This window comes from Schistocerca serialis, chromosome 1, assembly GCF_023864345.2.
Source record: "Schistocerca serialis cubense isolate TAMUIC-IGC-003099 chromosome 1, iqSchSeri2.2, whole genome shotgun sequence".
NCBI classification, from domain to species: domain Eukaryota; kingdom Metazoa; phylum Arthropoda; class Insecta; order Orthoptera; family Acrididae; genus Schistocerca; species Schistocerca serialis.
In genome coordinates this window covers 33903978-33921102 of record NC_064638.1, presented here as the reverse complement: position 1 = coordinate 33921102, position 17125 = coordinate 33903978, and the positions used below count along the sequence as shown (strand labels likewise).

Sequence of the window (17125 nt, the reverse complement as noted above, 5' to 3'; positions counted from 1 at the left end):
TCGAATGTTATTAAGACGATGTGGGACAAACACTTAATATGGTGGCAAATATTTTTACTCATTTAACATTGTGAGATAAATCACGGAATTCTTAGTGCGTTACAGATAGAGTGAAACTGATTAAAGTGGCAGACTTCTAATTTGTTTATTTAATAAACTAGAGGTACTATTTTGTTTTGAATTCATCTACTGGAATGCCTTAATGAGTACACATACACAAATGTGGTTCTACCTAATCTTTTGTAGTCCGTTTCGATTTATTGGGACGAACAGGCGATTATGTTGGTAGGTTGGTAAACATCGCAGGCGAAATCTTGTGTTGGCTGCATTGCCTGATTCGAAACTTGTGGCGGATTGTGTTGAATGTGGTGCAGAAAGTTGTTTACATTGTGTTAGCTGATGTGTTAATACGAGTATCTGCACCTCGATTTGGAGCTTTCCTCAGAGAATTCTTTGTAAACATCTCTATAATGAAGACAGGATCAGCAAGTGCTTCGTCCACAAAAAATGCTGACCAACAGGTACTAGCCGTTATCAATACTCACATGGTGCAATCAACTGTTTAGCCAGTTACTCTACTTGCATGGTGTTCTTACTTAGGAAAATCTGAAAAATGCGAGGAAATCATTACACGTACTTCAGCCTGCAGCCAGGGATAAGGAAAACCTTGTTGGCCCTGGAAGAGAGATGCCTTCTTCGGGAAAAGACAACTCGAAAATTAAGTAAATATTATACACTTTTTATGTTCAGTGTATTATTGCCATGTGCCTAGAGTTCTTACGTTACACAATGAATTATGTACAGAATAACTGTCAGACGTATCCAAAATTCACAATGTAACTAGCAATGTTTTAACATATCTTTCAAGTTAGATTTGAATGCCTGGATGATATGTTTAAATTATAACCCCCCCCCCCCCCCCCTCGTTATGACACCGAATTTACTTTGTTTTTGGTTATTAGTAAATCTTAACTGACAAAGGATTTTGTGAAATGTAGTTAAATACTGTTTGCAGATGAGTGAAGGAATTGCGAAGCTGGATGGTTATTTATGAGACAGAATTTGTATATCCTGACATGTTTCCCCTTTGATCCCTAGTGCTTAGCTTCGAAACGATATTAACGAACTTTCATGTTACATTATAGTAACTATATGAGAGATCTTATAGAGGTTGCATATATCTTTTCTGTGTTCAGTGTTTATTCTTTTAATGCAGTCGTATCTTAGTTTGTCATAAGTTGCTATAAATTCGAGTTACCTACGGTGGTAATCATGGAAAAGAGTTTAAGTGGACATCAGTACTGCCCTGGAACTTTACCATAGCCTACTGTTGTTCTGTCAGACATTAAAGATGCATTGACTAACTCAACCATTGTCATCAGCAGTCTGTTCATAACGATTTGCAGTACTGCTCTCACTACCTGCTAATTCAGTAATGGAAACAAAAAAAGTGTTGTGCTGTAATGTCATGGTTTGCAAGTCCATAAGGGTAATGCAATGTGCTGTAGCCTGCTTCTGTTAGTGAGAAAACTTAAATGATGGTCTATGACATCTTATAAATTAGATTACTAATTGTACTGTTAAGAATAAGGGCAGATTTACATATGGGTATGTGGCCCTTTCAGAACCAAAAGAAGACATTCCTCAGGAAGTAAGTCTTATAATGAGGCATGGCTTCAGAATTTTGTAATTCAGGGAACCTCATTGATCTGTCTTCTTAACCTGTCGTGAATTTGGGGAAGTGTAGAGAAATAACTCTTAGAAACTAAATGAGGAAACTGTCAACTAGAAACAGTAGCTACTGCATAGGAAGACAATGAGTGGATGCTGCAATTTGTGGTGTCTTGTTTCTGTAGGTATACTGTGTGCAATGAATGCTTCAGTGCTATAAAATTTAAAGGTTTTAGTAGAATGGCATCTTATCAAATGTTACAACAAATCACGCTTCAGCTATTCCTTTACCTAAGTAATTGCCAGTTGAACATGAGAGAGGGCAATGTGTGCTGAAGTCGTTGAGTTTCAAAGAGCTTTCTATAAGGAACACATAATTGATTTTTCATATTGCATTTAAATAAAACATCGGAAGAAACTTAATGTGTTGGGAGGTCGCATTAAGTATTATAGTTTAATTTCTTAAGAGTTAAATATGGTACGACCCAAAAACATACCATTAAATCTTTTACGACCATTAACAGATTTGTATTTAGTCTAGGTTCCCTGTTATGGCCATGCTGCTGCCCGTAAGTAGACACGTGTGTCCTGTTTTGGCCTCGTTTAAAAATATATACAAAACATCTATAATACAGATGTGGTATGCTGTTATTGAGGGACTGAAGGCTGCTATTGCAAGTAAGAGTTTAAGCATCTAGTACAATCATGCCAAAATATTATATATTCTTCTATAATAAAGGAAATAAATTTAAATTGGATTGAACATGAGTGTGATACTGTTTAGTTCAGAATTATTAAAACTCTTTAATATTTCTTTCAGTATTTTGTAATTACTGTGTATGTTTTAGGTAAATGATTTAGTGTGTTGCACAGTAATGAGTTGTTACCCAGAGAGAGCTTATTACCTCATAATACTTCAAGCTGTAACTTTGCAAGATTGTTTCCATAAAAAGCAATGCACGGTTCAGAAGACTTACAATCATGTCATTTATAGTAGGCTACCTCTGCTTCTACTCAGTAACAATATATGGGGATCGAAAGTAGCATGTAGGCCTACTTGCTTAATTTCTTAATTTTTATGGTTGATTTAAAAGAATACAAGACTTTCCTACAGGGTGATCACGTAGTGATACCAACTTTCAGGAATTATGGACAAGGGTAAATATTTCAATTTGAGATAAGGGATCCTGGTCCAGAAACAACAGAATCAAAAGGTATAAGCGAAAATCTACTCAAGTGCCGCCTTAGCTTCACACAGTGTTCAAGCTAAGGGCCCCCACTTTTGAATCCTTATCATGACATGCAGAATTCCCACTCATTACTTCCCAGTGCGCTCGGATAATTTCCACTGTTGGACTGTCAGCATTGCACATAGTGCCAGAGAGACTGCAAGTCCTAAGTCTACAGTACAGTAATAATGAATCCCATTTACCAGCACAAGTTTTACAAGTTTCTACATTTACAGCAATTGTTCAAAATGGCATCCCGAGGATCAGTGGAGGCATCACATTGTCAAACAAAGTTCTGTAGTACACATTGTAATATCCCGTGTCGTGACATCGTAGGCTTTCCCAGCGTAATAAATCTAAGTCTCTTTGGGTTTGCTGCTGGATATATCATTGCTGCCAATGCTCTACTAAGGGAGGCGCCACCTGCCCAGTCTTGGGTAGGCAGCGACTGTGACGCCGTGTATGGTACGGAGGCCTATATAGGGCGTTGATTGGCAGCTTGGCGTCAGTTCTAAGTGGGACTCATCAACAGAAGCAGCATTCTCCTGAAGTTGGCAACCAATTGGATCACTGAAATATTGAATCGAGTTGATTTTAGGATCCAACAGCAAACCCGAAGAGACTTTAAAGATCCCCAGTTTCATTTGAACAGAGTTGCAGGTGGTGAGCATTCTTGCCAGGAGATCCTCTTCAGTTTCGACAGGTGTCTTGTACACAAGAATTTTCGGGATTACGGAAGTGTGCGATTCCACTCGTCTGCCTTGACTCATGACGTCGTCAGTATGACAGAAATGGCTATTCTAAGCGTCGTCAGTATGACAGAAATGGCTATTCTAAGCGTCGTCAGTATGACAGAAATGGCTATTCTAAGCGTCTCCAATATGGCGCCTATGATTTCACTACAAACACGAGAATATGTATAAATAAGACAATAACATCTCCCTCCAAAAATACAGTGAAACTAATGGGTCAACCGAGAAAAATTGGGCATTTTAGGGAGGGGACAAGCTAAATATGACAAAACAAATTAAATCTACAGGAATCGGACACTTCCCTTGACCGCAGCTGACGATACCAAAACACCAATACCTACCTATAAAACTACAAAAATTGGAATCGGTCACTTCCCTTTAACTATATAGATCAACCATAATTATTGATACGAAAAACCAATACCTACAACTATGAAAAACAAAACCAAAACCACAACACCTCAAAAATTCAAAAGTCAAACATCCCTATATATATTTAAACACATTCAATACACAAAACATTGTAACTCGAGAAAAATTGACCCAAAAAAAAACAAAAAACAATTACCGGCAACAAATTTCAGCGGTACAAAGTAGGTCGACCGTCCCAAACACACAGACAGACACCCGGAGGGCGCCATCAAACACAAGGCGACATCTTCAAACCCAACCAATTCATAAACTCTGCCCCATAATGACATCACACACCACACCACAGCACAATTACGTCATGGGCCAAAGCAGACGGGTGGAATCGGACGCTTCTGTTAACCCTTAAGGTGAATGTGCTGGCCACAAACCAAGACCCCCTCTGCCTACCCATTTTTCAGGGAATGTCTAATCTGGGTGTTCAGAACTCTTAGTCCAAAGTGAGACCAGGCTCCATCATTTTGGAAGGGCTCATCATTACCACCTTCTCTACAAACTTATGAACAATAGTACTTGCACATGCATTCCAGTCAGTGGTATCAAAATGATTTTCGCTTGTAACTTTACACTCGGTTGCTTCCGGACAAGGGTCCCTTACCTCAGATTGATATATTGACTCATGTCCATGATCCTTGAAAGTTTGTAACATCATGGAGTCGTCCTGTAGATGTTACATTTATGTAATTTGTTAAGGAAGCACCTATGTTCATACAGTACATAATAGCAATAAATAATTTCAAGTTATGTGGAGCATTTGTACAGATAATGATGTCATTTTGCATTTGCTTTATACGTTCATATCTAAATGGGGCCACATGCTAATTATCATCTTATTTGAAGGAAATACTGTTGTGAGTTAATAATTCGCACATATCACCTTTTACACATTATAGAATTACAAACTCTTCTATGAAATAGGATTTGTCAAGGAGAAACATTTTTTAGTTTGTTTTCAAATTTAACTTTACTGTCTGTCATGTAATACCATCGAGAGAAAGTCTCTGCAAATATTCACATTCGTGGAAGCTATTGGATATGCCCTATCTACTATTTCGGCCATGTTGTTCACAGAAACAGACTGGCCTCGATATACTGTATTAATAATCTTACATCAGGGGCACTGTTCTAGTATCTTTTCAATGAACTGTAATAGCCTGGACCATAAGCTGCAATTTGTTCTGGAATGTCTGCTGTGCACGCCAATCCCTTAATGCAAAGGGTTCAGGAACACTGTCTCTTGCTCACTCTTGATGGAGCCACTGTGATGTTTGTGGTCCCTGGTCACATCAGTCTGACGGAAACGAGGCCTCTGGTGCTGCTGCGAAGGCTGCAGTCACCCTACCTTGGCCCACTAGTTCTTATATTCCCTCCTATGATCTCTGTATTGCTGTCAGCAGGTGGTGTCACCTTGGCAACACCACTAGTCTTTCCTTCATGGGAACAAACTCTGCCGAATTAAACCTCTCCCAGTGGCTTGGCTGCCTTCTTCTTGGCTCTCTCGCCATGAGGAGATGATTTTTTGTCCTCAACCTTTGGCGGTTCACCATTTCCTGGTGGAATTCGCTTTTTTAACCTCCTATGTTCTAATTTATGTTTTCTGTCTGGGTTATCGGTTGTTTTAGCGAACGATACATGAGCTGTCGACTGGATATTATTTTTGATGCGTCATAGCAATATGGCGAAGGACATTTAATATTTAGTTCAGGACATCCGTTGTCTTGTGGCATATTTTATGGATCTTTCTCAAAGTCCCTGTTCTTAGTTGTCTTTCCTTCCATCGATTGTAGTCGCTTTCAACTCCTTTTTTGTATTAAGTGTTCTACGGTTCTGATATGGGTGCGTATGACCTTAGTTGTTTTTGCACCCTAAAGCAAACTGAACAAACAATTTGTGTCCGGTAGGTGGAGAGAAAGTGAGAAGCACAATGCCATTGCTGTTGGCTAAATTGAGGGTGCAACAGAAATGTGGCTGTCGTTACTATTTAAGCATTAACTCAATATTTTCTTTGGAGCATCTAACATACTTAATGAAGTGCTACAGAAAAGTTCAAAGTTTGTTGCTGTCATCCGATTGGATGGATGTGCAGATCCTGCAGAACCCACCTCTCAGAAAATAACCTTTGATACTGATCCTTGAAAAAATGAAAAGAGATGGGATGGAATTGGCTACTGCATTTATTGCGCAGCTCAAGGTGACTAAAACACCTCATTCAGCAGGCGTACCTTCACTGACTTACTTTCCTCTCTTCTTTGCCACAATCCTCCCTGGCTTTTGTACAGTGGGGACACCACTCTCATCAGCATTCCAGACTGACTCATGGGCTTATTACCTGGGCTCTCTGAGAGACAAGGGTGGTTGTTTGTCCATAAAACCATGAAAAACCAATCAATACCAGCTTGACATTTTATGTTCCACCTGTGGGGTGTATTTTTGTGTTAGCCACAGCAAAATTGTATGCTAATTTAAACATAACTTTCATAGAGAGATCATATTTTAATTTGGTTGATTTATATAATAGTCTTTAAATATTTTTTCCTCATCTTTGGTAAAAATCTCAAACTTGGAAGTTTTGGTGAAGAATACTTGCAGTATTTGGTTTAGGTTTACATTTTGCAACATACCGTGTTAATGGCACTCTATGTGAAACTTCTTGGCAGAAGCTCTAACGGTAGAAAGTCCTCCTTTGCAGGCAGATTCCATGGTAAAGCTTACAATTTTTTTTAAAAAAAAACATAAACAAAAATATTCAAATTCAGAATTTATTCGCAATACATAATTTGTTTACACAGATTTACATCTACGTAAATACTTCGCAAGTCACCCTAAGGTGTGTGTTGGAGGTTATCCTGTACCACTACTTGTCATTTTCCCTCCTTTTCCACTCACAAATAAAACGAGGGATGTTTAGGTTACTGAGACAAAGATACTATTATAGCTTAATTTTGCAAGTGTAAATATGCCCCCTAATAAATGATGCTATTAAGTAAATTGGAATTAGCTAAAGGCTTTTATAAAGGTGTTTTTGTAATAAGTTGTATAAAATGGTTCATGTGAAATAATGTCTTCTCTACAGAGTGTACCTGTGAATGTAATTTTAGCATAGGGGTGACTTTGTCATGGCCTGAAAAGGACGTTCTACAGTTAGTTTCAGCCAAGAAGTTTGACATAGAATGACGTTGACAGAATATATTATAATATATAAACTGAATGCAAATGATGCAAGTATTCTTCATCCAAACTTCCAAGTGAGACAGATTCCAGTAAAAAACTAAAAAAATTACAAATCCACACCTGAAACCTTTCAAATGATAGCTACCGCACAGACCAAGTGATGCTAATAGTTGAGCCATTGAACTGTCCCCAACCTGAGTGTCAGAAGTATCCCTATCTTCACCATCTTCGTTCAAGTGGCTATTTCTAGGTTGTGCATGCAGCCATTCAAATGGCTATAGAACAAAAATAATGCTCAAAGTTCGTTGATTGCAATCACTAAGTTTATTTGGTTAAACATAAAAGTTGAAAACCACTTACCAAATTTACTGCAGGAACATAAAAAACAATAAACAAGACAGCACAACACCTCTCTTGCTCCAAAGCAGGTGGTGGTTTTTCCCTCATAAAATATTAATGAACAATAAACAGCGATACCACATATGGGAAAATTGACCTACAGATAAGAAAGCACGAATGGGTCAAGTTTCCAACGTGGTCAAGTATCCCCACTCTCTACTGAGGAACAGTATTTCTAGGGCCGAATTGAGAATATTTTTCCACACTATTGGCTTATCAGTAGGTTCCCCTCCCTTCCTCTTGCCCTTTCCTCACGTACATATATTCATGTCTGTTTTTGTTAGTAATTGTGATATGCACTGTATACAAATCTTGCAGTTGGGCGAGCCTTGCACCCCTCTCAGATTGATGCTCCAAGAGGCTGCTACTAATTATGACACATCATATATAGAAATCTTAGTTACAGTGCCTCTGGTGCACTTATCAGCCTTCTGGCCTAAGAGGCAGCTTGTGTTGCTTGGGCCTTAAAATGGCCCTGAGTATTTCAACTGACGACACTAGCTAAACAGCACTTGGTGAAGAAAAGTAGCCCATAAGGTTTTTGATATTAAAACATATGGAAAGGATCCAATTTTGGAGAAGAGTGCTGTAATCCCACAATTTCATTCTGGTTCTTGTTACTTGAGCCGGCCGGTGTGGTCGAGTAGTTCTAGGCGCTTCAGTCTGGAACCGTGCGACTGCTACAGTTGCAGGTTCGAATCCTGCCTTGGGCATGGCTGTGTGTGATTTCCTTAGGTTAGTTAGGTTTAAGTAGTTCTAAGTTCTAGGGGACTGATGACCTCAGATGTTAAGTCCCATAGTGCTCAGAGCCATTTGTTACTTGAGATTGGAAAATGAACTGTTATGTCTTGTGTGAAATGTCACAATTTTGTAATAAAGCAGTTCGTGAATGTGTTTCCTCTACATTGGAAAATGTTAGCTAGTTTTTGCATAATTTTCTGCATTTGGGTTGTGCAGTAGCAACCATTGGAAAGGTCGACACACCCAAACTTCTCTGTCTAACATGTAATATATTCAAATGAGCCAATCCTTTTGATTCTTATGTTCTTTGTTTTTTGTGGAGTCGACATGTCCGGGGGTGTTCCACGTCTTCAAAGGCTCAGAATTGTGACATTTCGTTTTTGAGACATTCTCTGTGATGTCCAGTGCTGTCCATTGGAAAACTCTTCCTGCTTTTGTGCACGCTAGTGCTTTCTGTTATAACATTTCTCTTTTTCCGGGTCATAAAATATGGGTGACAGGAGCTCACACTGCAAGGGGAATCCTACCTGCATGTCCACGAGGCTTTAGGTGCCCCAGGGCAGTGTCAAAAGAACTGCCCTGGCCTTTCGCTTGAGAGGCATTCTTCAAAATGGCCCTGTGGGTGGCAGCCAACCGTTAGTCACTAACCAACAGTCACTAGTGCTGCTGCTGTTTATCATATTCATTGGCACCAATTAAATATTCCATTCAGGTGGTTCTTTCATTATGAGCGTGACCATTTTCTGGAAAAATGGTCGTGTCACACAGCATTTAGCACTGTGTTGCTGGGAGCGGTGTTTAAGAGTGGCAAGGCCTAAGTTCTGGCTGCAGCTGATGATACAGCCAGTAGTTAATGCGAACCATCAATTGAATTTGACTGGCATACTGAGTAGGTGAATAATTAAATATTTGTGGCAATTAGAGGTGAAATTGCAAAGTAAATTCACAGATGTGCATAATAGTATGTGTTGCTACAGTGTGCATATCAGGCTCTACTAAAATATGAGAATAAAAATAGATGCACTAGATAGTGGCTCTCTGCCCAAACTATTGTCTGACTACAGTTTGGTTGTTGCTGACACGTATTATGTTTGGTGGAAGTTTTCTGGCAAATATCAATTCAGAACTTATGGAGCCTATAGACAAACAATATAAATAACCTATTGAGTGTTTGTCTCACTGTTTTGATTGTTAAGCAGTTGCAGTTTGTTTGTTGTTGTTTGCTAGTCTGTTGGCTGTGAACTTCCCATATTTGCACACTTGACTTAAATGGGTTCGTGATCAAGTTGGATACCTTCCAATCCATTCTGTTATAAACTGTCTGATGAGATGAAAACTTTCCTTCCATCATGAGGTGCATTTTCAGGATGTTCTTGCTTCTGTATTTCTGTGTAACTTTGTGAAGCTGATATGCTCAAGAGTGTATGGATTTATTTTCCCCTTGAGTGCAGTTCTTTTTATTGTACAGTAACTTTATCATTTGTACAACAACCCTTTGTGAGTTGCTCGTATGTTAACTTGACCCATATCATATTCCATTTATTCTGTTTCATGTACTTGTTATGAATTTTTTACCCCAAAACTTTCATCTAGGAATGTCAGTGAAAAGGACCAGAATTTAAAAAAGAAGAAGCTCTGCAACAAGAGTGTACAGACAGACCCAGAAAAAGAACTTATCTCTGCAGAAGACCTAACCTCCACAGGTGAGTTGCATTCACCAGTTTTTGTATTTGCATTCAATTTGTGTATTGGTCTGTGTTTAGCCATAGTAAAAATTTTGCATCCTCACGAACAGGGCTGTATTTGTTGGGTCCAAATTCTCCACTTAAATTACGTGTCACATGCAGTATTAGTTTTGAACCAAGTGAACTGGTACTGTTGCCAAAAATCCATTATACTGTGCTATTTTTACAGTAGTATATGAGGCTCAGTATTTCTCACATTCGATTGAAATAAGCGAATACATGGAACCATGCTGTAAGACAGCTGTAATGGTTATATGGGCACACATAGCAAGGGGGAGGGAAACAGGTGTTCACTCCTCTCCCTCCTCCCACTTTTTTACTGAACAGTTTAAAAAGTGATGTAAGGCAATTAAACACCATACTCAGTATGGCATCTTACATGGTGCATTTTATTAAACACTTACGACATGATCTATTCTATTCAGTGGTTCTTCCAAGTCCTTTGCTACCAGCGAAAGAATGAGCTACATCATTGACAAATCTATCCCCAGGGGGCCCGCCACTCTTTGGCGGGTTCATGCTTGGCTACCATGGGGCCCTAGCCTTTGCAGCATCTTTTCCCTTCTGTGTTGCATGTCTACCCTCTTGCTATTCTTTTTCCTCTCCTTTGGGGAACATGTGTGGGGTGTTTTTGGGAATGTTCCGCATTGTCTGTAGCTGACATGAGAAGAGTCTCACCACTGTTTTTCGTTCCCTTTTCCTTTCTTCGTTCACCTTCTGTCCTTCCTCCTCTCCAGCATTTGAGGCTTCTCTTTTTTTTCTTCCTCCCTGTGCACTCCTGAAGGCCGGTTCGCATGTCCCATGTGTAATTCCCAGACCTGCGTCAACAGGGAGGCTTCGCACATATCCCTGGTACGGGCCAGGCCCAGGGAGGGGTGATTGCCTGAGCTCCTACCTTCCCAAATTGCCGATTGGTCCGTCTGTCAGGTGGTGGGGAGGTGTGACCTGAGGTGTGAACCATCACCTAAGGCGGCTGTGCCCCCTTGTGTAGGGGGCCCCAGATGGAAGGAGGGAGATGCTGGCAATCGTGGGGATGTTCTCGCTATGAGCCAATCATCTTTATAATTAACGTCTATGAAACATAAATGGAATGAGGCTAACAATTCAAAGATCCTTCCAGCTGCTACATGGTTCCTCGTACTGAAGATGGTCAGTCCTTTGTGACAGTAATTCCATTAATTATTCAGAAAGGTGGCTGGCTCTGTGAAATCCTTCTCTTGTTTACAGAATGGCACTTTGCTTTTGGAGACAAATTCTGATTCTCAAGCACAACAACTGCTTGCTGCTTCGCTTCTCAACAGCTATTCTATTCAGGTTGCCCAACTGTCTGACCGAGGCCATACCTCTTTGATGAGGGTGTCATTGCCGTCCATCGGGTGATAAAAAAGGTAGGTGCCTCCTTAGTGCCCACACACACTCTTTTTGTCACCTTTGATAGAGTGGTGCTTGTGGCCAAGATCGAAGCGGTCTGTGGAGGTATCACAGTTCAACTGTACATTCTGAACCAAATGCACTACTACCAGTGTCATCGTTTCACAACCACACTCGAGTGTCTTGTTGATACCCAGTCAAATGTGTAACTTGTGACAGGGAAGTGCACGAAGGTGATTATCAGCCTCCTCCTCCCTGCTGTATCAACTGCAATGGCGACCATGCTGTCTCCTTTTGAGATCGTCCCATGTATCTCTTTAAGTTTGCTGTCCAGGAGATCCGGGTAAAGGAAAAAGTTCCTTACCCAATCACTCGTAAGTTATTGGTTGGTCGCAAACACTGTGTTCTACCATCTGGCCCTTATAGTACTGTTCTTGCTGCATCTTGCTCCATGAAGGACGTGGCCGCGCAGACATGGAACCTCAAATTCAACTCTGAAGTTTTGAAATCACCCACTGTCCCGGTAGCATCACTGTCCCCTCGTCCATCTGTGCAACAAGCCATCAAACTCTCGTCTCACGGGGGGAAGTCACCATCAACACAACCGGCAGGCAAGAAAGGACAGAAGAAATGCTCCCGTGAAGACTTCCTGTGTCCCTCCAGCCAACAGACACCTCAGTCTTCCTTTGCTAGCCGAAAAGACTCAGTCTAGTCCAACAAAGGCAAACAGTCTTCTCCTTCACCAACTCGAAGATCCTCTTTGACCATGTCGCCACATGATACCTTTGCCCAGCCGGCCTCTGTGTCGCCGCTGTGCACCACCAACTGTTTTTCTCCATTGGACTCCGCAGGCCAACAGCACAAGAAAGCCGATGTTTCTGTGGACCTCATGGAGGAGGATCCTTCTACCTCTGTGCCCTGTAGCAGCGAGTCTTCGCAGACTGGCTCTCGGCAACCACTAAGGTGACATCCTTTCATTTTTGCCTCCTCATGGCTCCCTCCAATGGAATGTTCATCGACTTCAGTCCAACAAAGGGGGTTTATGGTTGCTTTTAGAATCGCAGCATCCACTTGTACGTCTACTTTGAGGTTCTGCGTTTCTTCCTGGTCCGTTTTGACCTTCCCCCAGATAGTATCCCTCCCATGGGGAAGTCGTACTGCTCTTATGGGATGACATTCATAGTGAACCCACCTGCCTGACTACCCATCTTCAAGCTGTTGCAGCTCTCCTCTTCCTTCCTCACTTGGGTCCTATGTACCATTTATATCCCTCAGTCATTGAGTGTCACCGAACCAGACTTCCTTAAGGTTACTGGGCAGCTACCTCACCAATTTCTGCTGCTCGGTGACTTTAATATGCACCATCCCCTTTGGGGTTCTACCAGAATCTGTCAGAGAGGTGCCCTCTTGGCTGACCTCCATAATCAACTTAATCTCTTCTGCCTTAACACAGGAACAACCACGTTCCTTTCCAACTCCTCACACACCTATTCCTATTTGGACCTATCCTTCTGCACTGGTCTATTCTTTCTGACACCTACTCGGGCTACTCTTTCCCACATGCTATCCGTTTGCTGACTCCTACCCCACCTGCGTGCACACCCAAATGGCAGCTTGCTAAGACCGAGTGGCACCTTTTCTTCTCCTTGGCGACCTTTGACAAGATTTCACCAGTTGTGATGACCAGGTGTAATATCTTACTGCTGCAGAACGTTCCATTCCTCGCACTTCCTCTTTACCTCCCTGCATCTCTGTCTCTTGGTGGACTGAGACGTGCCGCAACAAACTAGGTGCGCGGAGACATGCTCTCCGCATTTTTAGCTGTGATCCTACGATGCCAAGCTGCGTTTATAATAAACAGATGCGTGCAGTGTCATCGCGTTCTTCGGGATAGCAAAAAAGCTAGCTGGATTTCATGCAATAGTTATTTTAAGTTCCACCCCCTCCTCTGTTGTGTGGGCCAACCTCTGACAGCTGTCTGGGACCAAGATTAATTCCCCAATTTCCAGCCTGATAGTAGCAGATGATGTCATCGTGGACCCTATTGCTATCTCAAACACCTTGGGCCACAATTTTTGGAAATTTCGAGCTCTTTCCGCTATCACTCTGCCTTCCTCCTTCGGAAACGAGTGGAGGAGGCTCAGACAATATCCTTCTCTTCTCAGAATTGTGAATGCTACAATGACGCCTTTACTATGAGGGAGCTAGATTATACTCTCACCTCATCCCAATCCTCCGCGTCAGGGTGCAGACGCTGTTCACATTCAGATGTTGTAGCACCTTTCTCTTGCAGGGAAGCACTTTCTCCTTCATAAGTACAGCCACATCTGGGCAGAGGGTACGTTTCCCAGACACTGGCGTGAAGTCACTGCCATACCCATACCTAAGCCCGCTAGGACGAACACCTTCCTTCTAGCTACTGCCCCATCCATCTCACCAGCTGTGTTTGCAAGGTGATGGAACATATGATTTGAGCCTGGCTGGTATGGTGGCTTGAGTCCTGCAATTTACTAACCACTGCACGGTGTGAATTTCGAGTGTACCGCTCTGCAGCTGACCGTCTCGTCACTTTGTCCACCCGTGTCATAATCCCAAACTGTGGCCGTGTTTTTCAGTTTGGAGAAAGCCTAAGACACCTGCTGGAGAACTGGTATCCTCCATAGTCTCTACACGTGGGGCTTTCCTTGAGGAATTTTTTAAGGACTGAGTTTTCAAGGTGTGTGTGTGTTCTGACTTGTCAGACACCTTCATCTAGGAAACTGGTGTACCTCGGGGTTCTGTCTCCAGCATTGTCCTCTTTGCTATTGCCATTAACCCTATAATGGCCTGTCTCCCACCGGGCATCTCTGGCTCCCTTTATGTTGACAATTTTGCCATCTATCACTGTTCTGAATGGACCTGTCTCATTGAGCAGAGTCTTCAGTGATGTCTCAATTGTCTTTTCTCATGGAGCATCAACAGTGGCTTTCATTTTTCCACTGACAAAACCGTTTGTATGAATTTTTGTGACGCAGTTGGTTCCTCCCAACATCTTTACATCTTGGGTCTGTTGCTCTTCCATTCATTGAAATGATGAAATTCCTGGGGCTCGATAGGAAACTCTCTTGGTCCTTCCACGTGTCCTCAATGGTACTTCGTGGGGTGCAGATTGAACCACCCTCCTCCATTTGTATCGGTCCCTAGTTCATTCCAAACTAGACTATGGATGCTTTTTTTATGCATCTGCACGTCTGTCCCTCTTACGCTGTCTCGACACTGTCCACCATCGCGGCATCCATTTGGCCACTGGCGCCTTTTACACTAGCCGGGTTGAGAGTCTGTATGCAGAAGCTGCTAAACTACTACTGTCGTATTGCCATGACTTTCTTCTTAGCAAGTGTGCATTACATATGTCTACCATGATTGGTCACCCATCCTATGCCTCCTTCACTGAATCCTTTGATCACCAGTATGGGATGTGTCCCTCTTCTGTTACCTCCTGGAGTTCGCTTTCAGCTCTTGCTCTGCCAGCTTAACTTCACACTATCTGCAAATTTCCATGTGGGTGTGAACCCTTCACCACCTTGGCTTCTTGCATCGGCCTGTGTTCACCTTGGCTTTCATTTGCTTCCTAAGGACACTACTCTAGCCTTACTCTATTGCCTTCAGTTCCACGACCTTTGCACAGAACTTTGTGATAGTACCTTTGTCAGGGTGTTTAAGGCTCAGGATAACTGGGAGATCTGGGAAAAACCTGGCAATTTTTTCATCCAGGAAGAACCCGGGAATTTATTAGAATTCTGGGAATTTCTCATTGTTTTAGTCTTCAGTTAGATTTTTGTAATTTTGGCTGGTAAGAACCAATGTTCTCACAAAAGATATTACTGTATCCTGGTACTACACAATAATACTGCAGCAATAAAACATGAACGAGAGAAAAAAGAAAATAAAACTTACATTGCAAAGGAAATGCACCATATACAACAAACAAAAAAAAACAGTACTCATAAACCCCCCTCCTCCCCGGGGGTTCACAACTCTTTTGTGGATACGTGCGTGGCGAGCACAGGACCCCGAGCTAGTGCGGCTCTCTTTCCTTTCCGGGTTGCATACCTTCCTTTTCCACATCCTCCTTCCCCATCCACCCCTCCCTCACCTCTGCCTCTTCCCTTCCCCTTCTCCCCCTATGGGAGTATGTGTCGTGCCTACATCTGGAGATGGACGCTTGTAACTGTAAGACAGTCTCTCTTCTTTGCTTTCTATGCGGGAAAGTCTCTGTCCTCCCTTTGTCCTCCTCTTTTCCTTGCCTCTTCTCTTTACCCTCTTCTCTGCTGCGGCATTTGAGACCTCTCTTCTTTCCTTTCCTTTGTTCCTCCCTTTCTCTTTATTTCCTCCCTGTGCATGTCTGAAGGCCGACTCACGCATTCCCTCGCATATCTGGTGACATGGTAACGTGTAATTCCCTGCCCCAGGTAGACAGGTAGGACACGTACGTACCCCCTGGTAACGGTCAGGCCCAGGGAGGGGTGATTACCAGAGCTGATACCTTCCGAACATGCCGATTGGTCCCTCCGTCTGTTTCTCAGGAGGTGTGACGTTGAGGTGTGAACAGTCGCCTAAGGCGGGAGTGCCCTCAGAGAGGGCCCCCACAAGGAAGGAGTGGTGCCATCAGCGATGCCAGTAATCATGGGGGAAACTTACGCAATGGTTTCCTCTATGTCTTCAATTTCTGCTCACAAGCAAAAGTTAAATGAGTCTTAGCCACAGGCAATTCTTCCATCAATGCCACAGTTCCTTGTTGTTTCTCAGTCGGACGAAGGTCAAGATTTTTCCACAGTCAACCCTTTCATTATTCAGAAAGGTGTTGATGCAATTGCAGGTCTTGTAAAGTCTTGTTCCCAATTACGAAATTGCACCTTGTTTTTAGAAACAGTCTGTGCCCTCCAAGCACAAAAATTGCTGCGAACTTCACTGCTACACACCTTGCCTGTCCGGGTGGAAGTGCACCACACTTTAGATTCATCACGCGAGGTGGTTTATACACGCTCACTCGACGGATTGTCCAATGAGGAAATTCAAAACTACCTGTCTGACCAGGGCATAACGGCTATACATCGAGTCATGGAAAAGGTTGATTAGGACTTGGTACCAACCTGTACTATCTTCTTGACATTTGACAGAGTTCAACTTCCATCGAACATTAAAACAGGCTGAGAGATAATTTCAGTTCACCCTTACATCCCCAACTCTATGCGTTGCTATCAGTCTCAGCGGTTTAATCATAGTCGTGTTCCAATCTGGCCAAATGTGTTACGTGTGGCAAGAATGCCCATGAGGGTGCTTGTCCATCTCCATCCCCTCATTGCATCAACTGTATGGGTGACCACGCTGCTGCTTCTTCTAGAGATTGCCCCATTTTCAAAGATGAATGGCTTATTCAGGAAATCAGAGTGAAGGAAAAGGTGTCTACATTTGCTGCTCTAAGTTATTCACCAGTCGAAAGCCCACTGTGCCTCCAGCAGGTAATTATAGCACTGCCCTTGCATCTCCTTGGCCTACTAAGGAGGCAGCCACGCAGACTTGTGATCTCACCTTTAGTGCCACGGTCGTCAGATTGGGCAGCACAAAGATTGCCTGT

The 17125-nt window shown here is 42.4% G+C and overlaps 1 protein-coding gene across 1 annotated transcript in view; it reads left to right on the top strand.

Moving 5' to 3' along the window:
- The first annotated feature begins 332 nt into the window (after positions 1-332).
- The window catches only part of LOC126461114 (geminin), a 42737-nt gene continuing 25944 nt past the window's right edge, over positions 333-17125 (top strand). Inside the window, exons 1-3 of the mRNA XM_050095971.1 lie at positions 333-521; positions 601-722; positions 9986-10095. Of these exons, the coding sequence (XP_049951928.1) occupies positions 471-521; positions 601-722; positions 9986-10095 (283 nt within the window). The 5' untranslated portion in view covers positions 333-470. The remainder of the gene's footprint in view (positions 522-600; positions 723-9985; positions 10096-17125) is intronic.